Raw genomic sequence first — 23747 nt, forward strand, 5'->3', positions numbered from 1 at the left:
ACTCTGGTATGGATTCTTGAACACACAAAAATTACATTGCCTCAAACTATCATTGTTGGGTCCAAAGACAAAAAACCGAAACTTATATTACTTCCAACACCAGGGACCGTATTACTAGTTGCTGAAGAACAGGAGTGGAAGAGGATCATGTCCTGCTTTGGTCACAAAATGCTGGAGTAGATTGCTTAAATATGCAAGTGTATGGTTCAAATTAGTCAAGTACTGTTAATGGCACCTGAAAAAGGCAGGTGTGCACAAAATCTTTCCTGGAAGACTGTTAGTAAAGGATCTAGAGATACAGCTGTGTTGGTCTGCCATAGTCGAAACAAAATTTAAAAATTCCTTCCAGTAGCACCTTAGAGACCAATTGGAAGGAATTTTTTTATTTTGTTAGTAAAGAAGTATAATTCAGCAGCAATCAAAGGCTTCAGACCTGAGCACACTTAACTAGGGAATAAGTACTACTAAATTCAGAATTTATGAGTAAATATATTTAGGATTGTTTTATGTAACACTTTTATTTAAGCTCGTTTCAGACTGCAGCAGACTTAACATTCTGAAGAAATTTGAGTTTTATTTGCTGTGGTAGTTCAGTAGCTTTATTATTAAGATTAAAAGCAGATTGCTAGCTTTTTGGTTTCACAAAACCTGGTTTTGTTTGACTGGTATGGAACTGACAAAACAAACCTTGCCCTTACAAAATAATTTTAATAAATAAATAAATAAAATATAGTCTAGTAGCACCTTAGAGACCAACTGAGTTTGTTCTAGGTATGAGCTTTCGTAATTTCTGCTCTTACAGTAAGTAATTCCTGCCCTCAGTCTCTTGGGCTACTTTATGTATTTGCAAGCTAACTCATTCCGCAGAGAAGTTGTGTTCCATTCCGGAATTTGCCTTTTCTCCCCGTTTCTTGAGACCAAGCTCTTTAGGATATCTGCTGTTTTCTGATACTGGGAGACTATAGTACAGTACTGTATGCTGATTGCAGCCGAGGAGAGGAACGTGTTTGTCTAGGAGTCGGATTACGCTGAGGCATCCAGCGATTGGTGGCAACGGGGAATTATTATTATTTTCAGCATCGTTCTTCCTTTTGGGTGACAGTAGATTGCAAGGATAACACAGGGGCGGCGCTTCATTTAGTATATTAAGCGGACGGACGAGATATAATCGGATTTGCTCTGCAAAAAGGACGCAATATGCGAGTGGGCAATCCTCTGTAAACAATAAAACCGAGGAGGGCGGCTGCTGCTCCTCCCCTCCTCCCTAATCCTCTCCGGCGCTGCTTCCTTGCTCTGCTCCATTCCGAGCGCCCCGGCGGCTTGGCTTTGGGGTGGGGATGGTGCGCGCGCGTGGCAGGGAGGCAGCAGAGCAAGGGAGGCTCCGTGGTGCGGCTGTTTCATAGGCAGGAGCTGTAGACATGGAGCTCTGCCGTTACCTCCACAGGCAGCCGGAGCTGCTGTGCCTCCCGAAGTGACTGGAGGTGGAGGAGAGGCAGGCAGGGACAAAGGACCTGGCCTCGGTTAGTCCCCCGGCGGCGGCGGCGGCGGGACTGGAGATGTACCCCCTGGACAGCAGCGACCCGCCCTCCGCCCCTTCCTCCCCCGGCGCCGTGGAGCGAGGGACCCCCCAGCGGAAAACGGTCTACCGCATCTCGGTGACCCTAGTGAAGAAGGAGCCTCTCGGCTTGGCCGCCTTGCCCCGCCATGGCTTCCTCCCGGAGCAGCAGCAGGAGGAAAGCGCCGTGGCTGCTGCCGGGCACGCTTTCCGCAGCTCGCGGGCCCTCAGCACCGGGCAGCTGGAGTTGGGCCGCCTGAAGGTGACCAGGCGAGCCGGGCTGGGCTTCAGGTGGCCGCCGGCAGAGGGGACTGTCCGTCGCCCCCTGCGGGGCTCGCAGAAGGAAGAGGCCGAGGCCGAGGCGGAGGTTGGCCCCGCGGGGCTCCCGAAACCCTCGCCCACCGAGGAGGCGACCCCCGGCGGCCTGGGCTCCGCGCGGCGGGCGGCGGCGGCTCCGCTGCGCCGGAGCTGCAGTTTCAGGCATTGGAGCGGCGGGGAGGTGCTGCGGCTGCGCGCCTTGGCCCGGACCAAGCGCCACAGCAGCTCCGGCTGCCTCGCTCTGCCTGCCGGCGCGGGAAGGCGCCACCCGCCGACGGGGCCCGAGGCGGGCGGGGGCCAAGAGCTGCAGCCGAGCGAGGGCCCGAAGAGCCCGGGCGGGCAGCTGCAGGTGCTTTCGGAGCGGCTGGGGGCCTGGGAGAGTTGCGCCGGGGGGAGCGTCGCCTCTTCGCAGGAGCACCGCATCCTGCGCTTCTTCAGCGGGGTCTTTCCCCCCTTCGGGAGCCCCCTGGGCAGCGGAGCGAGCGCCACGGCGGGGAGCAGCCGCCTCCAGAGAAGCGCCGGCGTCCGCGCGCAGTCCAGCACCGAGAGCCTCACGGAGCCCCTGAGCAGAGGTGCCTCCTGGGTTGGCAGCCGGCGGGGCGGGAGCTTGGCGTTCGGTTGGGCTGACCCGATCTAATCCTCTCCTTGACGCCCAAAAGGGGTGTCCCTTTTCCCTATAAATCTTCACTAGTTGTTGAACTTGGCTCCTCAGTGTTGGGTCTTTTATATTGGAGAGGAGGAGGAGGAGGAGGAGAGCCTCTTGGTTTCTTTATATAGGTTACTAGGTCAGTGAATCCTCACAGTAGCATGCACACTCTTTGTCTTTGTCAAGTAGTGCTTTTCTTTTCTCTCCCCCACCCTCGCACATTTTTTGGTAGAATCCTGCTCTCCTTGTTAATGTTGTTGTTGTTGTTGTTGTTGTTGATGGTGGTAGTTCAATAAGACACTCCTAAAGGGCGCTGTAGGTTCTTTTAACTTGTTGGAATAATGTTCAATTTTATGCCAGTGTGAGGAATGGTAAGTGTATATGCTCAAACAGTGCAAGGTGCTTTAAAAGCGTATTTTAGACTTCTTATAAATTGTATTGGGATGAACACTTGTTCTCAAAGGCAGGCAGGCTCCTAGTAACACAATGCAATATTAGGACAAAATGGAACTGGTTCCAGGTGATATGCTAAATTAGTGACATTCATAAAACTGCAGAGTTCTTCTGAATGGCTCAGTGAATGTTTGTGAAGTATACAGAGAACACTGGTTCCCATTACACTAGAAGCTACAGCAAAGCTCCTCTTGCTCATCAAATATTTAAGCCAGCAAAGATGAAGGTGACAATCTTTGTTGAGAGTAGTGACCTATTGCAGTGCAGGTGCATAGCCCTAGACATAAGAAGAAAAAACTGGAGGCACTGTATGTAGTACATGTGATACAGTATTGATGTTTCATTTACATCTAGATAAACAGACATAGGCCTGTGTTATAAGTTCCACTGTGTTCCATCAGTGTGGGTTATTTCCTGGAAAAGGAGTATAGATTTGCACTTTAGAATATCCAGATTTGAAAGAACTAGGCTCTGTTTTTTAAGATGAAATGTAATAAAGGGAGTAGCTCTGTCAGTAAATATAATGAAAACAGCAGAAAGGGCTGTGGAATTAAACATGTCTTTTAAATGGGAGCAGGTTTGGGGGATGTGAAAGCAGCAACTCAGTGGGAAATCATTAACATGTTATTAATTATTCCCTGTATTTTAACTTAAATTTAGTCCAGTATGATTTTTTTCATTCATTGCTTTTATTGAGTGAGCCAGTGTGGTGTAATGGTTAAGAGCGGTAGACTCGTAATCTGGGGAACCGGGTTCGCGTCTCCGTTCCTCCACATGCAGCTGCTGGGTGACCTTGGGCTAGTCACACTTCTCTGAAGTCTCTCAGCCCCACTCACCTCACAGGGTGTCTGTTGTGGGGGAGGAAGGGAAAAGGAGATTGTTAGCCGCTTTGAGACTCCTTCGGGTAGTGATAAAGCGGGATATCAAATCCAAACTCTTCTTCTTCTCTTCTTCTTTATGTAATGTGCATCATGCTTTCCCTTCAAGAAATGGACAGTGGCATTTCATTTCACTAATTAATCCAAGTAGATTAAAAAGTGACTTTCCCAATAAATGGTGGAGTAGAAGAATTGGAACTTGGATAGGAGAGACATGAGTACAAATTCAAGGGGTTGTATTCAACAAAGTGGTACCATGTGCACAAGGACTGCCACTTGTGCAGTAGAACTTTCCTTTATACCTGTGTACCCCCCAAAATGTTTTCTTCTTGGAGTGCAGTTGGCTGGCAGTGGGACAAGGGATGAACAGAGCCAGTGTATGGGAAATGGTCCTTTTAATTACTGCATTGACATCACAGTTAAAAGAGAGCCTTGCATCTTCATTGGGCAGGTAAAAGAGGCAAAGAAGACATGTTTAACTGAAATCTCATCCTGCCAATTTGAGTATGGGCCTTGTCAAGGGATGTTTGATTGACTGTCACATAGGCCATGTGGGAAGACTCTAGAGAGGGGTGGGGTTCTAATTTGGTCCAAAAGGTTGGTTTCCCAAAAATGTGGCCTGGTAGAGGATGCTGGTGTACAATCAGGAGTCTTAAACTGCACTTGTGATTGCAGTTTGGAAGGGAAGGCATCCTGAATCATAACAATAATAATGTTACTATTTATATGCCGCCCATCTCACTGGGTTGCTCCAGCCATTCTGGGCAGCTCCCAACAAAAATTTAAAAGCACAATAAAACCTCAACATCAGAAACTGTATAGGGCTGCCTTCAGATGTTTCCTAAAAGTCTTATACTGTATTTGCTTATCTGTTTAACATCTGATCGGAGGGTATTTCACAGGGTGGGCACCACTACCAGACAGAGTGCAGCCAGTTCTGAACCATCGTAACAGATGGAGCTGGTTGACAGCTGCCCCGGACACAGAATTATCCTGCACTTGTATGGACACCTGTGAGTCCAAAATAATCCCATGGCTGCACACCTGCTTCTTTAGTTACCCGGTTTAGGACTAGGGACCCCCCCCCCCAACCTGCCTGTCCCCCAGAGACAGTACTTGTCAGGATTCAACCTCAACCCATTTTCATGTCTGACATTTTTTAAATATATATTTTGCTGGAAGCTGCCCAGTGTGTCTGAGGAAGCCCAGCCAGATGAGCGGGGTATAAACAATGAAATGATTTTAATTTTAAATATTGTTGTTGTTTAGTCGTTTAGTCGTGTCCGACTCTTCGTGACCCCATGGACCATTTGGGCGTGTCATTTAAGGACGAATTTTTTTTTTCTCGAATTTGCTCTATGAGGGGTTCTAAAAATATGTTATTGCACATCAGGAATCCAAATCTGCAATTATTTTTATGATTGGTTGATGTTTAGCTTGGTAAACTGAGATCTGTTTGAAATACACTTAAAAAAGCCGAAAACTCGCATTTTGAAGCGAAGTTAAAGTTTTTAATCATTTTATACAAGTGAAAATATAAAGAAATTTTGTTCCAGCTGTAACAACATATCATTACTTTATCATATAATGTCCTATTATAGTAAAAAAAGAAAAAAGAAAAATAAATTAACAGCTTCAAGGGCTGGTATCACATAGAATCATAGAATCGTAGAGTTGGAAGAGACCACAAGGGCCATCCAGTCCAACCCCCTGCCAAGCAGGAAACACCATCAAAGCATTATTGACATATGCCTGTCAAGCCTCTGCTTAAAGACCTCCAAAGAAGGAGACTCCACCACACTCCTTGGTAGCAAATTCCACTGCCGAACAGCTCTTACTGTCAGGAAGTTCTTCCTAATGTTTAGGTGGAATCTTCTTTCTTGTAGCTTGAATCAATTGCTCCGTGTCCGCTTCTCTGGAGCAGCAGAAAACAACCTTTCTCCCTCCTCTATATGACATCCTTTTATATATTTGAACATGGCTATCATATCACCCCTTAACCTTCTCTTCTCCAGGCTAAACATACCCAGCTCCCTAAGCCGTTCCTCATAAGGCATCATTTCCTGGCCTTTGACCATTTTGGTTGCCCTCTTCTGGACACGTTCCAGCTCGTCAGTATCCTTCTTGAACTGTGGTGCCCAGAACTGGACACAGTACTCCAGGTGAGGTCTGACCAGAGCAGAATACAGTGGTACAATTACTTCCCTTGATCTAGATGCCATACTCCTATTGATGCAGCCCAGAATTGCATTGGCTTTTTTTAGCTGCTGCATCACACTGCTGACTCATGTCAAGTTTGTGGTCTACCAAGACTCCTAGATCCTATTCACATGTACTGCTCTCAAGCCAGGTGTCACCCATCCTGTATTTGTGCCTTTCATTTTTTTTTGCCCAAAGATCATGTATCTGCTGAGGGCCCACATCTGAGTAGGAGAGCCACTGGCAGAAGCCCCCTGGACCATGCTCTTCAAAAGAAGTGTACACTGTTAAAATTTGATTCCTGTAGAATCTAAAGGCCTGCTCTTGATCCTCACAAAGATGGTGTCAGACTTAGAGAAACCATATTCCATGCAGGTCAAGACTTCTGTTCATTTAATGGTTCTGAAGCAGGAGAATATATAGTATTTCCATCCTTCCATCACTGTGATAGAAGGGTTACCATAGTGCTTATTATCCATGCTACTATTGAAGGAACTAAAATCTTGTCTTTCTTAAAATGTGGCAATCCTTCTCTTAAGATTGGGTGCCTGTCCAACAGCCTGAATCCTACACTATCAGAATGCTGTTTTTGCACACACACCCAATTTATCCAATAAGGAAAGACCGTCACTCGACTGAACTTTGGTAGCTCTACTTTACAGTGTATTTTAACACCTCCAAGTAGTTTATCCAGTCCTCTGCATAGACTTCATTATCGTGTTTATCATCATAGCTATTCTCCAAAGAAAACATGCTTTTCTCCTTCATGGGAATAAAATTCTGTTTGCAAAGGGTGGGAGTGAGCAACAAAGGGACACAGTTCTCTGCTGAATATAGTGTGTGTGTGTGTGTGTGTGTGTGTGTGTGTGTGTGTGTGTGTATATATATATATATATATATATATATATATATATATATATATATGTAAAATGATGTTGGTGGGTGAGGATCCCAGCTCCTTTGATGACCACACAATTGTTCTGGTACCAGAGATGCTCTGTAACATATTCAAGCAAGACCCCAGCCCCCAGTCTCCAATGAAACACAGAAGACAATTGCTAGGGCTGGTTAGATGTCCTCATGCCACCCCATTCTGTCTATCTTAGATAGACGATAAATCTACTTGTCAGAGCATTTCGGCTTTGAAACCCCAACGACCTCAGTGGGTGGGCTGGTGGTAGAAAGCAAAAAAGATATCGCATACTGTTGTATAATATTAATAGTACAGATAACTACAATACATATATAAGAGAACTACAATACAGTGGTACCCCACAAGACGAATGCCTCATGCAACGAAAAACTCACAAGATGAAAGCGTTTTGCGTTGCGCGAGGCGACTCGCAAGACAAAGTTTTCTATGACTGCGCTTCGCAGGACAAATAGGAATGCATTAACTAAATGGGTAGACCGGGTAAACCAAGAAAATTTAAAACCATGCTTTGCAAGATGAGTTTTTTGCTATACGAAGTGACTTGCAGAACAAATTAATTTCATCTTGTGAGGTACCACTGTATCTTGTAATCAATTTTAGGCACTTATCAACATCTGTTTTCATCAAAATTGGGGAATAACCTATATGTTTATAAATGACAGAAAAAATTAAAAAATGTTAAAAAGTAGGAACATTTCACATAGAGATTTACCAAGCAAGACCTAAATATTTACAAATAACCAAAATATATTTCAAATTACCTAATCATACCACAACTTTTTAACACCCCTCAAATCAGGATTTTTAAAGATGAAAAATTCAACACGCCCTAATGGACCATAGCACGGCAGGAACTCCTGTCTTCCACTGCCTCCCGCAGTTTGGTAAGACTCATGTTCATAGCTTTGAGAACACTGTACAACCATCTCGTCCTCTGCCGTCCCCTTCTCCTAGTGCCCTCCATCTTTCCCAACATCAGGGTCTTTTCCAGGGAGTCTTCTCTTCTCATGAGGTGGCCAAAGTATTGGAGCCTCAGCTTCACGATCTGTAAATTTATATTTTAAATATAATTATTACCTATAGCTGCCACCCCACTGAAGAGGAGCCTCCAGACACTCAGAGGACATTCCGTCCAGACACTCACTGGTTCCGATTTAAACAAGGGGTAAAGCTGGATATCATCTGCATATTGGTGAACACCCAGTCCAAACCCCTGGTGATCTCCCCCAGTGCCTTCATATAGATGATGCAAAGCATGGGGGAGAGGATGGAGCCCTGAGGCACCCCATAAGTGAGTGCCGAGGGGTCTGAACACTCACCCCCCAACACCACTTTCTGTATAACAGTGGCCCAAACTCACAACCCTCCTAGATGGTCCAGAACGATACCATGGTTGATGGTATCAGAATCCAGCAGAACTAGGAATCAGCTTTCACCTCTGTTCCTAGCCTGCCAGATCATCAACCAGTGTGACCAAGGAGGTTTCAGTCCCATGATGAGGCCTGAATCCTGATTGCAAGGGATTCAAATGGTCCACATCCTCCAATTTGCCTGGAGTTGTTCAGTGACCAGTTGCTTCTTTGGGACTTTCAAGTGTGCAATCGCCTGATGTTATTGTGATGACAGGTGGATTGACAGGTGGGGAGGGCTAAGGACATAAGAAGAGCCTCCTGGATCAGGTCAATAGCCCATCTGTCACATCCTGTTCTCACAGTGGCCAGCCAGATGCATAGGAGAAGCTGGCAAGCAGGACCTGAGCACAAGAAGCCCTCTCCCTTTACTGTGACTTCCAGCAATTGGTATTCAGAAGTGTAACTCTCTCCAACCATGGAGGCAGAACATAACCATCTCGGCTAGCAGTCATTATTGGTTTTCTCCTCCATGACTTTGCCTAATCCTCTTAAAACCATCCAGATTTGTGGCCATCAATGCCTCCTGCAGTTTGGTCTGCAAGGCTAGGTCCTGCTAAGTCATGGAGCCAAAAGGTCCCCACCCTGCTTTAGAAGCAATACTTCTTGATCTTTGCCATCCACGTTATACTAGGACTAGCTTCTGTTTGCCATTTTTCAAGAGAGATGACTGATGGAATGGAACAAAACAAAAGAGAGAGAATTCCTGTAAACCATGGGCATACCTACTGTTCTTTACTCCTTGGTTTTTAGATTGGTCAGTAAGACCAAACTTCTTCTCCCTTGTCAACAGTTCATGTTGCTTTTCAGTCTGAGTAAACAATTGTATCTTTTAAACCTTTCACACCACAACTTTATTCATCCTCTGCTTAATGTATTTATTGAGTACATTTTACTCAAAGCATTGCCATAACCAACTGTCACATTCACAGTTGATGGGGAATGAGTGGATTTGAGTGATAATCTTGAATACTAATTACACATCTGTCACTCTGCTGAGAAGTAATTAGGCAATTCTACTTAGCAAATCAAATCCTTTAACTCTGGAAGCATTTTGAAAAACTATACCCCCCATTCACTCTTCAATTTCATATTGGATATGAAATCTAACACAACACTACCTTTTTGAGCCTCATTCTTTAACCACCTTGATAATGGCAATATTGTGAGAAGGAACTATTAGGAGTGTCAGTGCCCTCTCTACTTGGGAGTTCAAGAGCTTGCACTATGAAGTCCAAAGGGACATCAACCTAATGCAGTTCCAGCTAAACTTAAATACATTAATACCTTTTATCTCCATATCATATTGCATTAAATGTTCCTGTTAATAACATGTTGTAGTTGCTTAAAACAGTTATTAAAACGGTTGCCTTGTATCTGAAGAAGTGTGCATGCACACGAAAGCTCATACGAAGAACAAACTTTTTAAATTTTATATATATATGCATTTCACTGTTAGACCATGATGTAGAACTTGTAATGTGGAAATTGCTTGTATACCTAGATACTGTAGCTTCAAAGATCAGAGTTAAAATGACTTCATTTCATGAACAATGACTCGAAGCTCTTGGTACAGCAAACTAAATACGACATAATAGGCATCACTGAAACCTGGTGGGATGAGTCTCATGATCGGAATGTAGAAATAGAGGGATACAATCTATTTCAGAGAAATAGACCAAACAGGAAAGGAGGAGGGGTAGTGTTATATGTCAGGGATGTGTATACCTGTGAGGAGATCCAGGATTTAAAACTCCAAAGCCAAATTGAGAGTATCTGGGTCAAAATTAAGGGAGAGGAAAAATAACAGTGATCTCATTGTGGGAGTTTACTATAGACCCCCAAGCCAAACTGAGGACACAGATGATGCCTTCCTGGAACAGATGACCAAGCATTCAAAAGGAAGTGAGTTAGTAGTAATGGGGGATTTCAACTATCCTGATATTTGTTGGATGTCAAACTCAGCCAAGAGCATAAGGTCAAACAGATTCCTCACTGGCCTTGCAGACAACTTCATTGTCCAGAAAGTATGAGAAGCAACAAGAGGATCAGCCATTTTAGATCTGATCCTAACCAATAGTGATGACCTGGTTAGTGGGGTAGAAGGGGCGGGATCATTAGGTGGGAGTGACCATGCTCTTCTGGAGTTTATTGTTCAGCGGAAAGGAGCAACCAAGCATACTAAGACTCAAATCCTAAACTTTAAGAAAGCCGACTTCAGTTTGTTAAGTATGACCCCGGACAATGTGCCTAATGAGAGAAGGAATAAATTGCTATATGCAGGAGCAGCAGCACAGCTACTCATAGGTAAAACATGGAAGGGGGAAGGGCTACCAACAGTGCAAGAATGGTTAATTAAGCTAATTGAATTCATGAAGTTGGCGAAAATGACGGCTGCCATAAGAAATATCCCCAAGCAGAAAGTTCAAAAAGAGTGGAAAATAGTAGACCTGAAAAAAGAAGGTATAAAATCGGATTTGGTGATTTGCTTAAATTGAGCAACGTATGGAGAGAGTTTTTATATTTTGTAAATATTGGAAGAAGGAACACCTAGAATAGGTAAATTTAATGTTGAATCTTAGTAAGCGAGTTAGGAGAAAGGAAAGTTATAGAAATCGATATGTTATCAATTGGAAGCTTTTTTAAAGGTTTATTACTATACTTTATTTTTGCTTTTTGTCTTTTTTTTGCTTTTTGTTTTTTCTTTTGTGTTATTTGCCTTATTGGTTATATGTTTTTTGTTTCTCGGTAAGGGTTTTCTTTTTTAGAAGGTGTATTTGGTGTGTTTATATTATGTTTATGTTATGCTATAATAGATTATGTTATATTTTGTTATAATTTTGGGTGCAGTTGGTGTGTTTATGTTATGGTTATCTTATGTTGTGTTATATTATATATATTATTTTATGTTATTTTTTGTTCTATTTTTTAAATATTGAAATAAATATTTTTTAAAATTTAAAAAAAATAAAAGAAAGAAAGAAAGAAAGAAAGCCACCTCAGAAAATTTAGGGAAACGCTGGGTGAGATCCCATGGAGAGAAATACTAAAAGGGAAGGGAGTTCATGATGGTGGGGAGTTTGTTAAAAAGGAGATATTAAAAGAACAACTTCAGGCAATACCAATGAGACGGAAATGTGGAAGGTGCCTAAAGAACCCAGCCAGTGCTTGTCAGGATTCAAACTCAACCCATTTTCATGTCTGATATTTTAACTGAGTTAAGATTTAAAAGGGATATGTACAAAAATTGAAAAAGGGGGAAATCACCAGAGAGGAATTCAAACATATAGCCAGCATGTGTACAGGCAAAGTCAGAAAAGCTAAAACACAGAATGAACTCAGGCTTGCGAGAGAGGTTAAAAGCAACAAAAAGGGCTTTTATAGGTATGTCCTTAGCAAAAGGAAGAACAAGGAAACAGTTGGGTCACTTAGAGGAGAAGATGGTGAAATGTGAACTGGGGGCAGAGAAAGGGCAGAACTCCTCAATGCCTTCTTTGCCTCAGTCTTCTCCAAAAAAGAAAACAATACCCGACCTGAAAAATATGGAGCAGATGATTCAGCAGGGGAAACACAGCCCAGAACAAGTAAGGAGGTAGTACAAGAATACTTGGCTAGTTTAGATGTATTCAAGTCTCCAGGGCCAGATGAACTACATCCAAGAGTATTAAAAGAACTGGCAGAGGTGATTTCCAAACCACTGGCAGTAATCTTTGAGAATTCCTGGAGAACAGGCGAAGTCCCAGCAGACTGGAGGAGGGCAAATGTTGTCCCTATTTTCAAAAAGGGGAAAAGAGAGGACCCAAACAATTACCGCCCAGTAAGCCTGACATGAACACCAGGAAATATTCTAGAGCAGATCATTAAGCAAATGGTCTGTGAGCACCTAGAAAGGAACGCTGTGATCACTAAAAGTCAGCATGGGTTTCTGAAAAATAAGTCATGTCAGACTAATCTGATCTCATTTTTTGACAGAATCACAAGCCTGGTAGATGAAGGGAACGCTGTGGATGTAGCCTATCTTGATTTCAGCAAGGCCTTTGACAAGGTGCCCCATGATATTCTAGTAAAGAAGCTGGTAAAATGCGGTCTAGACAATGACCGAACCCAAAGGGTGTTCATCAATGGCTCCTCCTCATCCTGGATAGAAGTGACTAGTGGGGTGCCACAGGGTTCTGTCTTGGGCCCAGTCTTATTCAACATCTTTATCAATGACTTGGATGATGGGCTTGAGGGCATTCTGAGCAAGTTTGCAGATGACACCAAATTGGGAGGGGTGGCTAATACCCCAGAGGACAGGATCACACTTCAAAATGAACTTAACAGGTTAGACAACTGGGCCAAAGCAAACAAGATGAATTTTAACAAGGAGAAATGTAAAGTACTACACTTGGGCAAAAAAAAAAAAAATGAAAGGCACAAATACAGGATGGGTGACACCTGGCTTGAGAGCTGTATATGTGAAAAGGATCTAGGAGTCTTGGTAGACCACAAACTTGACATGAGTCAACAGTGTGATGCAGCACCTAAAAAATCCAATGCAATTCTGGGCTGCATCAATAGGAGTATAGCATCAAGGGAAGCAATAGTCCCACTGTATTCTGCTCTGGTCAGACCTCACCTGGAGTACTGTGTCCAGTTCAAGAAGGATACTGACAAGCTGGAACGTGTCCAGAGGAAGGCAACCAAAATGGTCAAAGGCCTGGAAACAATGCTTAGGGAGCTGGGTATGTTTAGCCTGGAGAAGAGAAGGTTAAGGGGATAGCCATGTTCAAATATATAAAAGGATGTCATGTAGAGGAGGGAGAAAGGTTGTTTTCTGCTGCTCCAGAGAAGCGGACACAGAGCAATGGATTCAAACTACAAGAAATAAGATTCCACCTAAACTTTAGGAGGAACTTCCTGACAATAAGACCTGTTCGGCAGTGGAATTTGCTACCAAGGAATGTGGTGGAGTCTCCTCCTTCGGTCTTTGATCTTTAAACAGAGGCTTGACAGGCATATGTCAGGAATGCTTTGATGATGTTTTCTGCTTGGCGGGGGGTTGGACTGGATGGCCCTTGTGGTCTCTTTCAACTCTATGATTCTATGAACAATGGTCCTTTTGCATGCTTTTGTGGTAGTTTTAAGGTATGCATCAGTTGGACATATTAATACAGTATTTGGATACATTAGGAAGTATTTGGATACATTGTAGAAGTAGTGTTTTTTTAATCAAGGTTGTTGCTGGACCATACCAAAGAGAAGGCATTCAGGAGGCAGTTACTGGTAACACTTAATTCCCCCCTGATGTAAATTACATTCAAGACATGGATGCTATAGAATAAAGGATTGTATCAAAATTTGACCTTTTAGCAGTCATGATGTGATTAAAATGGAAATATTTGAAAGTGGATTGTTTTAGTGTACAGTACTTACTTTTTGTAAGCTATCTTTGGAGAGCTTGACTCTGAAAGTTGGCGTACGCATTTCTTAAATAAGTATACATAAATCCTTACCTGAGAGTTCTTTGTGAATGGTACTGATTGTGAGTGTACTGCTGCTGCTGCTGCTGCTGCTGCTGCTACTTTATTATTTATACCCCATCCACCCGGCTGGGTTTCCCCAGCCACTCTAAAATACTATTAAATATGACCCCATAAATATCAATCCAGTGGTTCCATCCTTTTGGATGTGTGCTACTAGTGATGTGGGCATTGGGGTTTGTGATACTGTCAAACCTCGGAACCCGAACGCCTCCTTTTGGAACATTTTGGCTCCCGAACCCCCCAAACCCGGAAGGAAATGCTCTGGTTTTTGAATATTTTTTTGGAAGCTGAATGTCTGATGTGGCTTCTGCTTGAGTGCAGGAAGCTCCTGCAACCAATTGGAAGCTGTGCCTTGGTTGTTGAACATTTCAGAAGCTGAATGGGCTTCCAGAACAGATTACGTTTGACAACCGAGGTTTGACTGTAGGGGAAGAGCGGAAGGATCCATGGGGCTGCTTTCAGTGGGCTCTCTTGCTTACTCACCAGTGGCATATTACGGAATCACTGTGATTTTCAGGAGCATTCATAGACACGTGTATATGACAGCAGCTGCACAGGACTTTTATGTGCAGGTAGAGTGCATAGGAAAATATGAGGCAGGATATATGGGGAGCAGCCGGGGTGAAGGATCTGAAGGGAGGAAAGAAATTGAACACTAGGGCTCACTTAACCAATGTCAAGTTTTTAAAGTATTAGTGTTGTGAGAACAACCAAGGACATAGGGCACTATCCAACAAAGTAGTTTTATTATCACAAGAACCTTGAGCTACACAGTGGATCGTCCCCAGGCCCTCCACGCAGAACATACTTGGTGGGTGCATAGGGAGAGGGAGCGGGGGAGTTCTGTTGCATAGCCAGAGGTCTTTGTGCAAATGAAACTACTTTGTTGTTTCTACCCATAACCATCATCAAAAATAAACTACCCATAATCATCAAAATGTTTGATACTTGCAAAAGCTAAAAACAAAGCCGAGAGCTGTTATTGTGAAACAGTGCTGTTAATTTCTAGCTATTTGTAAGTCACACAATTGGGGTGGAATCCAGTGATTCATGTGCATGAGCCTAGTAAGACTTCTGCTTGTGCAACAGAATTTCACTCTTCTGTGCTCCCTCTTGCAGCCTCCTGTGTTTTCTCCAATCTGCTACAGGGAATTGGGGAATCCCTTGGATCAGTTCAGGGACAGGAGCACAGAGGCTGCAAGAGGAGAAGGCAAAGTTTTGTGTTTTGCCTTTGATCTGTATTATTTATTTATTAAAATATTTATATACTGTTATTCATAAAAACCCACCAAAATGGTTTACAACATAATAAAAACCATGTAAAAAATAAATATGCTGTCCTGAGCAAAATATTCCCCTTCCCATATCATCCTCACAAGAATTCTCTGAGGCTGAGTGCATGACTGACCCACAGTCACTTAATGGGTTTCACAACTGAATGAGGATTCAAACTCCCTGGATCTAATCAGATACTATGGTGGAGATGCCTGCACGAAATAGTGATTTCAATTTTCGGGGGGGGGGATGCAAAAAAGACTTGGAGGGGGTAAAACAGGGAAAGAGGGAAAAACCATTTCCTCCCTCAATTTTTCCTGTTCCCCGCCCTGAGCCTCACATCTCAGTGGCAGCGACATGCGGCATTGGGAAGACAGGAGAGCAAGGCAGGCCTGCCAGGTGCTACTGTCTTCAGGTACAGCAGGTGGTCAATGAATGCACTTCCCTGACTTCTGCAGAGCTAGGAACTTGTAAAGATGGGGAGAGGACCCAAGAATAATATGCAGATCAGATGTGGATCACTTCAGAATCATTAGTCTTACTAGATTCCATGATGCTGTGATCTGAGGACTATTTACGTCTTCCTTATTTTTTCAGATAATAGCTGTCTGGAAGCAATTGCATCATTGTATTTTGTAATTAGTAGCCATATATGCCACTACTAGAATCCTATTTGTTTGTTTCCATACTTTCTTATCAGGAGTTTTCTATTTAAAACCATATAGAACATTTCTCTCTCTTCAGCACACACTTTTATGTTAAACACTGTAATGTGTTGATGGAAGTGGGTTAAAAATATTAGAAGGTTCCAGGTCAGAGGCAAAGAAGATGCCAGATGTACTGAAATAGCCAGATGATTAAGAACTAAACTAGTATTAAGGTCATGGTCTGAATTAAATAGGGGAGAGATTAATGCTTGCAATAATTCAACTGTATGCCAGATGGTGGCCTTAGTAATTTCAGTGATGGCACAAAAATATTTTGTTAGCATTTACAACTTTTTATTTAGGTATTTTAGCCACCATTTACAAGATGATCTGAGACAGGAAACATCTCTAAGGGCTATAACACGCATTGTGCAAATTAAAACACACACACACTATTTAAGGCTTATTAACATTAGTTTAAGCATGGATGCATTTACGATAACTCTTTGCTGCGTGGCCGGGGAGGGCTTGCGGTGCCAGATCTTGCCCTCCTCCTGGTTCCCCAGGTCCGAGCTCTGCATCCTGACAGTGGAAGAGTTCTTAGGGGAGAGTCATTTGAAAAAGTTAAGTTTGAAAGATTCACAGTTACAATTGACTGTTGTATTCATTTTTTATATTAATTTTGTTAAACTATCCCCTTTCAGAAATACAGTTGTACCTCGGCTCACGAACACCTTGGTAGTCGAACGTTTTGGCTCCCGAATGATTGAAAATTGGGAGTGTTCCAGTTTTCGAACGTTCTTTCAGAAGTCAAATGTCCGATTCAACTTCCGATTGGCTCCAGGAAGCTGCAGCCACTTTGGAAGTCAAACATTTCAGAAGTCGAATAGACTTCTGGAACGTATTCTGTTCGAACTCCGAGGTACGACTGTAGAAGATTTTCCAGCTCACATCACTGGTAGGGAGGCAGATTGCTAAGGTTTCCAAGCCCACACAAGGTTAAACCAGTTCATTAAATGTGTGTTCCAGAAGCCAGTGTCTAGAAGGTCAAGGCAACTAATGCTCAAACTTCTTAACTTCTCTCTGTAATCTTCTGTACTTCTTGAATTGATGTTGGGAGTCTTGAAGGGTATCTCAGAATATGTATATTTTAAAAACCTTAGCGTAAAGCACTTAAGACACTTCTCTGTTGAAGATCTATGCTTCAACATATAGATATTTTGCATAATTCAACCTTGTTCTTGATTATTTGACTTTGGGCTGCCCAAAAACTTGAACATGGGTCCTTGGGCTCCTTTGGGAGGAGGGGCAGGAAATAGTAGTGCTAGTAGTAGTGCTAGTAGTAGTACCGTAGTTATATACAGTGGTACCTCGGTTTACAAACTTAACGTTCCGGAGGTCCGTTCTTGAACCAAACAAGTTCTTAAACTGAGGCGCGCTTTCCCTAATGAGGCCTCCTGCCACCGGTGCCTTTCCACTGTTCAGTTTCCGTTTGTAGACCAAGGTAAAGTTTGCTAAATGGAACACTACTTCCAGTTTTGCGGAGTTCTTATACCGAATTGTTCGTAAACAGGGCTGTACAGATACCACTGTACTTGGTAATACTGTTCAACCCAAATCTTCCTAACCACATGCTTGTACTTAAAAAACACCAAAAAAACCAAAAACAAAATGGAACAGATGCTGTCCCCATCGGGTGGCAAAATAGCTGCAAAGAGAATTGTTTTTAAAAAGAAGAAGAAGAAAAGTTATGAAACAGAAGTGTATGTTCTTAACGTATATGTGAAATATGGAAAACAAGACAGGCATTTCTAATTAATTGAGTAGCCATGCACTTACTATTTTAAGGAAGCAAATTTGTGTCTTAAAAACCATGATTTGATTTTTTTTAAAAAAATTGGGTGATACATGAAAGAAATAGTTTATTTGTCTAGAGACCTATATCTATTTAATGCATGTTAGGGCAAAATAATGTTACTGTGCCATGCTGGCCATTAAGTGGTTGCTAAATTTGGCATTTTCTTCCTTATTTTAAAATAAGGAAACATGTTCCAGAGTAGATATCACCTATGATTCATTCTGGTATAAGTAATTGGTGCAAAATGGCAACGGAGAGTAGTACAAGGATTAAACACCAGACATATTTTGGACTTCTCTTGCTATTCCAGAAGAACTGCCAAAAAATAGAATAAGGATGTCTAGGTAAAATAAGCTTGAGAATTTGTATTGGCTACAACTTGATGCATCTGTTTGTGAAAGTGTATTGACTTTTCCACTGTATTGTTAATGGCACATCCAGTTCTAAGCATGTATACCGTGTTTCCCCTTTTTTAAGACGTAGTCATTATATAAGCCATAGCAGGATTTCTAAGCAATTGCGCGATACAAGCCATACCCCGAAAATAAGACATACTGATAGACCCTTCACCCAGTAGCAATAACCCCCCCTCCCGCCAGCCAACCCCCCCTTAAAAATATCTCCATTTTGCTGTCGCTCCACAGACACGTATTTCCTTTAAAAGCTTGTAAAAATGCACTGAAGAGCCGTAGCTGCTGGCTGCCGAAGCCTCGTGACCTCCGTGAGCACGTCTGTCTCTCTCTCCCCCCCGCCCCCTGCGTCTGTCTCTCTCTCTCTCTCTCTCTCTCTCTCTCTCTCTCTCTCTCTCTCTCTCACACACACACACACACACACACAGAGAGAGAGAGAGAGAGAGAGAGAGAGAGAGAGAGAGAGAGAACACCCACCTCTCGCTTCCCCCCACCTTTCCCTTCCATTCTATGCGCCCACCCATGAGTTGCCTGTTGATTTCCTCTTGACGGGAGAGGGGCGATTGAATGCAAAGGCTGTTTTCCCTTTAAGGGAGAGATCTCCGTGTGCGCGTCTCTGTCTCTCTGTCTCTCTGTCTCTGTCTCTCTCTCTCTCACTCACACACACACACAGAACCCACCTCTCGCTTCCCTCCACCTTTCCCTTCCATTCTATGCGTCCACCCATGAGTTGCCTGTTGATTTCCTCTTGACGGCAGTCTCCTGTGTCTGATTGTTGTCTCCTTGCAGCCTTCCTTTCTACCTTATGCTTGCTTGTCTGTGGAGCTGCCCCTTTAAGGATTTGTAAGTAGTCTGGATCGCAGTCCTTGCCTTGGGGACTTTTTTTTAAAATTAAGGACTTTTTCCTTCTTGCTGTTTGTGAGCACAAAAGTTAAACTGCCGGTCCTAGCTTCCTTTACCCACAAAATTTTACCTTGCTAGCTCAATTGCTTCTTAATTGCTACCATTTACCAAGTCAGCAATCTTAATTGCTGTTTAGCTGGCTTCTTTGTTCTCAGCAGGTAGCTTCTTTGCTATCAGTGATAGCACTACAAAGTTCTGGTTACAGGTAGGTAGCCGTGTTGGTCTGGGTCGAAGTAAAATAAAAAAATTCCTTCAGTAGCACCTTAAAGACCAACTAAGTTTTTATTTTGGTATGAGCTTTCGTGTGCATGCACACGAAAGCTCATACCAAAATAAAACTTAGTTGGTCTTTAAGGTGCTACTGAAGGAATTTTTTTTATTTTAGCACTACAAAGTGTTACATTGTTGGAACTTCAGACTGTTGGAACTTAAGTCTTGGGCAGCTGGCTAGTAGAGATCCTTATTTGCTTTACTATAGGCTACTGCTAGGACTGTATCACACAGATAGATTCCATTATACTGGTTTAGATTTAAGAAGCTCCAGTGTAGCAGATTGCTATTAAGTGAGTCCCCACATCAGAGGAGAGAGAGAGCAGCCCTTTGCAAACATCCCAGGGCTGGGGAGAGAGGGCTGGGCCAGGGACGCACACACCTCCCTTCCCTCAGACTCATAATAAAAATACGAGTAAGACATCCCACCAAAAATAAGCCACCCTGTGGTTTTTTGAGAAAAAAAAGTAATAAGACGGTGTCTTAAAAAAGGGGAAACACGGTATGTGCATTATTGACCTAGAGGATAAGCAGGCTAATAAAATTAGGAGGGTACTCTTGCTGATTACAGGTTGGATACGGCAGTTACTACCATGTAGTGCTGCTGTCTACCCTCCTCATTCATGTCAACTTGGCATATCTTTACCGAAAGGGAAAGGTATTGCTTTAGCTGCAGTGATGCATATTACTATATTTTGCCTGCATAGTATTAATAGGTGGTTTATGCCTTAGGTGCATAAACTTAAGCTGTTAAGATTCCAAATTAATGGGCAAAGTATACACGACTACCACCATAATCTTACAGTTAAGTGTGCTTATCACAGAAAATGACATGTATCAGAGAGCCATCTGTTTTTCAGAAATGAGCTGTCACTGAACAGAGCTATGAAATAGAAGGGTTTTCTTATTAAAACATAACTTGATGGGAACCAAAGTTTATTTGCATGGGTAGAAGTGCCTTTTTTTTGTACGGTTTCCCCATCCAATTTTACGGACTCCCCCTTTCTGCTGCAGGCCATTTATGCCTCATCTCTTCAGGGAAACCTCCCCAAATCTCAAAAACAGTTTTGACAGGTATAGGGGGCTCCAGTGGGGATGGGGTGGGTGGGTGGATGAGTGGGAAATCCCCATTATGCAGCAGAGCTCTGCTCTCACTTTGGGCTCAAGCAATAGATAATAACATGAAAATAAGTTAAGTCGCCTATAACAATTATTTAGTACTGATGTATGGTTAAAATGCTGTATTAAAAATGTTCAATTTTACAGATGCCTTTGTAAATAGCCAGGAGTGGACACTAAGTCGATCTGTGCCAGAACTCAAAGTGGTAAGTAACATTTCAGTGCACTACTTAGTTCATTTCTTAAGTTCTTTGGTTTAATGCATGTTGACACTGCAGATGAAAGATTTGTTTCTTTCACTCATTTAGTTGAACTCCTGCTCTGAAGGGCTCTGTACCATGCCTGGTTCTAAAGCTTTCAAATCTAACTCAGGAGGAAAATAAAGGTGTTTATGTTTGGGTTGACTGCTTGGCACTGATACTAGGACCTTTCCTGGTATCAATGTCAAGCTCACCAGCCTGTTGTTTCTTGGGTCTTATCCGCACCCCCTTTTGAAGATGGTGCAGCACTCTTGTCAAAAAGCTTGAGCAAAGCCTCAGACTTGTGGCCTTTTCTCTTCCTTGTAGCCAGGTGAAAGATCTTGCTGGTCTTTGCTTTCTCTTTAAAATAATACAGTATTTGCTTTTTGTGTTGCAAAGCTGGAGGTTGTGGGTTATTACAAACTATGGTCAATTTCATTTCAAATCATTGGTTATGAAGCTGGACTTTTTAAAATGAGAATGATTGATAAACCCATTCTGATCATACAGCACAATGAACAGTAAATGTGAAACTAAATACTGGCAAAGTTGTCCTCTCTGATGTGCAGGAGAGGGGAGGTGGATGTTCACAAAACTGAGGCTTTGCTCTGGCTTGTTCTAGTTCATGCCATGGTTTAGCGCAGCATTAAAACATGCTTGAATAAGAATGTTTTTCTTATTTTCTGAAGTATTCTATTTAGTGTAATATACAGTCGTACCTTGGAAGTCGAACGGAATTTGTTCCAGAAGTCCTTTTGACTTCCAAAATGTCCGGAAACCAAAGCACGGCGTCTGATTGACTGCAGGAAGCTCCTGCAGCCAATCGGAAGCTGTGGAAGCCCCGCCGGATGTTCGGCTTCCAAAATCCACCTCAACTGGTAATTCTTGTTTGGGTTTACGGTGTTCAAGAGCCAAAATGTCCGAGAACTAAGCTGTTCAAAAACCAAGGTACGACTATAATTCTTTTGGTATATGTTTGTTGGGATGAGTTGAGGCTCCTTTCAGGTTGAAGTACTATATGTTTCTTATTCCTTATGTGTGGCCTGAGGGGGCAGAACAAGGTAAAGCATATTGTCTCCAAACAGCCTGCTTATTTCTCTAATTATTGTTTCTACTTTGGTATTATTTGTTTTTAAATTTTAATTATAATATGGTTATTTTTGCCATCTGTTTTTGTATACACATATATACACATACTGAATATAACTGCAGTTACTCTTTAGTGGCTCAACTGCAGTTGGGTTTTGATTGCTTCAGTTAATCTTAGTACTAATTGAAGGGTTTGCTCTATGTTCCAGAAGTAACTGTTTGAGGAAGCTGCTTTTATAATGTCTGAGCCCACACCCTGAGCTATTATGTATAAGAATAGAAAAAGGTGCTAATTATAAGTACCATTGCAGCATCTGTTAACTGTGGTTAATTATACCTACCGGTAGTAGCCTGTTAATGGAAATGAAACTATAGTCATTCTATCTTGCACAACCACCGTTTTGCAGCAGTGTTTAATTTAAAGAGTTAATAGTTTAATTTAAATAGCTAAATTAAAACAAACCAACTTCAAACTGTTTTTGAAACTGGCTTGTTTCAGCTAACGCTGGATAATGTTAACCACAGTTCTGGATCCAAGCATGAACAAATGCAGAAGCTATAGCTTCTAAACCATGACTTAACGTCATTCAAATGCAGTGAGAATGATAGTTTCTTCAGTGCAGAATATTGCATTACAAAAACAGGAAAATGGGAATAAGATGCTCTATAAAAAGTATAGAAGTATCTCAAAGAGTGAGTCTACAATGTTACACATTTTGTCATTGTGTTGAATGAGAGAAATCCTTAAATGCACAATTCCGCAAATGCACTAAGGGTGTTAGGAACACACAGAGGTGAACAAATTACTCTCAAGTGGTACTTGAAGGTGGAAACAGTTGGCATTGCTAATTGGAGCTAGCGGGTCCTCGGCTGAAAGGAGAAATACCAGGTTGAGGTTCCTCTTTTTGCTTTGTCAGCTTTCCAGGAACTGTTCAAGGGAAGCTTCTTCTGAAGATTGGTCAGAAAATTCAGCTGGTATAGAATGGGCCTTTTCTGCAGTGGCTCCCCATTTGGGGAATGCTCTCCTGAGGGAGCCTCGCCTGGCACCTTCATCACATATCTTTAGGTGCCAGGCAAAAACTTTCCTCTCTAATCAGGCCTTTGGCTGCTTACATCCTTTAAATATGTCACCCTTTTAAATGTGTTGTGGGAGAGGGTGGGGGTGTTATTGGTTTGTTTTGGTTCTTGTTTTGATTATGTATTTTGTACTTGTATTTTTTAATCTTGTATTTTTTATGTTGTGAACCGCCCTGAGATCTATGGGTGGATGGAGGGTGGTTGTAGCAGACTCACCCCGCTAACTGCACCCAATTACATATAGCAGACCCACCGCACTGCCAATTAAGTTTGTATAATCAGCACAGGCTGACTTGTGGGGGTCTTGAGAGAGGGAAACATTTGATTCAGAGAGTCTCAGGCAGCAGTTGATAAACAAGTTTTATTTACAAAAAAATGGGGTTTGGTGAAACAAAGTTGGGTCAGGAGGTGTGTTCTTTCAGGTAGAATTAAGTTATTACGTCTTAAACTAAATAAAAATGTCACAGGCTTAAACACAGTATATGGACAGCTTTTCTTAAACTTCAGTTACTCAGTAATCCGTTGTTACATTTCAGTTTCTGCTACTTCTCTCTTTTGCTTAGTTATGGCAGGTTAATGCTTTGAAAACAGCACAGGTTCCTTCACCATTTATTCCTTTGCTTCATGAGCAAGGGCCACTTTCTGTCAGTTACGGCTCTCTTAACAATCCCACTCCTGAGGTATCCCTATTAGCAGAACAGACCCAGGGACTGGAGTGAGACCCAGGGAGTCCCCTTTCCCACAGCTTCTGCCTCTCCTGCCTCAGGCTCCCGTCTGCCTTCCTATCTTGTGAGGCTCCTTCCTCATGCCATAGATTCTCCCTCAGACAAACCCTCTCCTAATCCTTTTCTCCCACCTCAAAATCCAGCCCTTTTCCAACTCTCTCCCTTCAGAAACGGCTCCTTTTATTTTCCCTCCCCAAGTGCTGGCTCCACCCGCTTCT

The 23747-nt window shown here is 42.6% G+C and overlaps 1 protein-coding gene across 4 annotated transcripts in view; it reads left to right on the plus strand.

Moving 5' to 3' along the window:
* AGAP1 (ArfGAP with GTPase domain, ankyrin repeat and PH domain 1) overlaps positions 1 to 23747 on the plus strand; it is a 378138-nt gene that overhangs the window by 15555 nt on the left and 338836 nt on the right. For all 4 annotated transcript variants that reach the window (XM_060282347.1, XM_060282348.1, XM_035139158.2 and 1 more), the window contains exon 2: positions 20547 to 20605. In XM_060282347.1, coding sequence (XP_060138330.1) covers positions 20547 to 20605 — 59 coding nt within the window. The remainder of the gene's footprint in view (positions 1 to 20546; positions 20606 to 23747) is intronic.

Source organism: Zootoca vivipara, chromosome 1 (assembly GCF_963506605.1).
Source record: "Zootoca vivipara chromosome 1, rZooViv1.1, whole genome shotgun sequence".
NCBI lineage: Eukaryota > Metazoa > Chordata > Lepidosauria > Squamata > Lacertidae > Zootoca > Zootoca vivipara.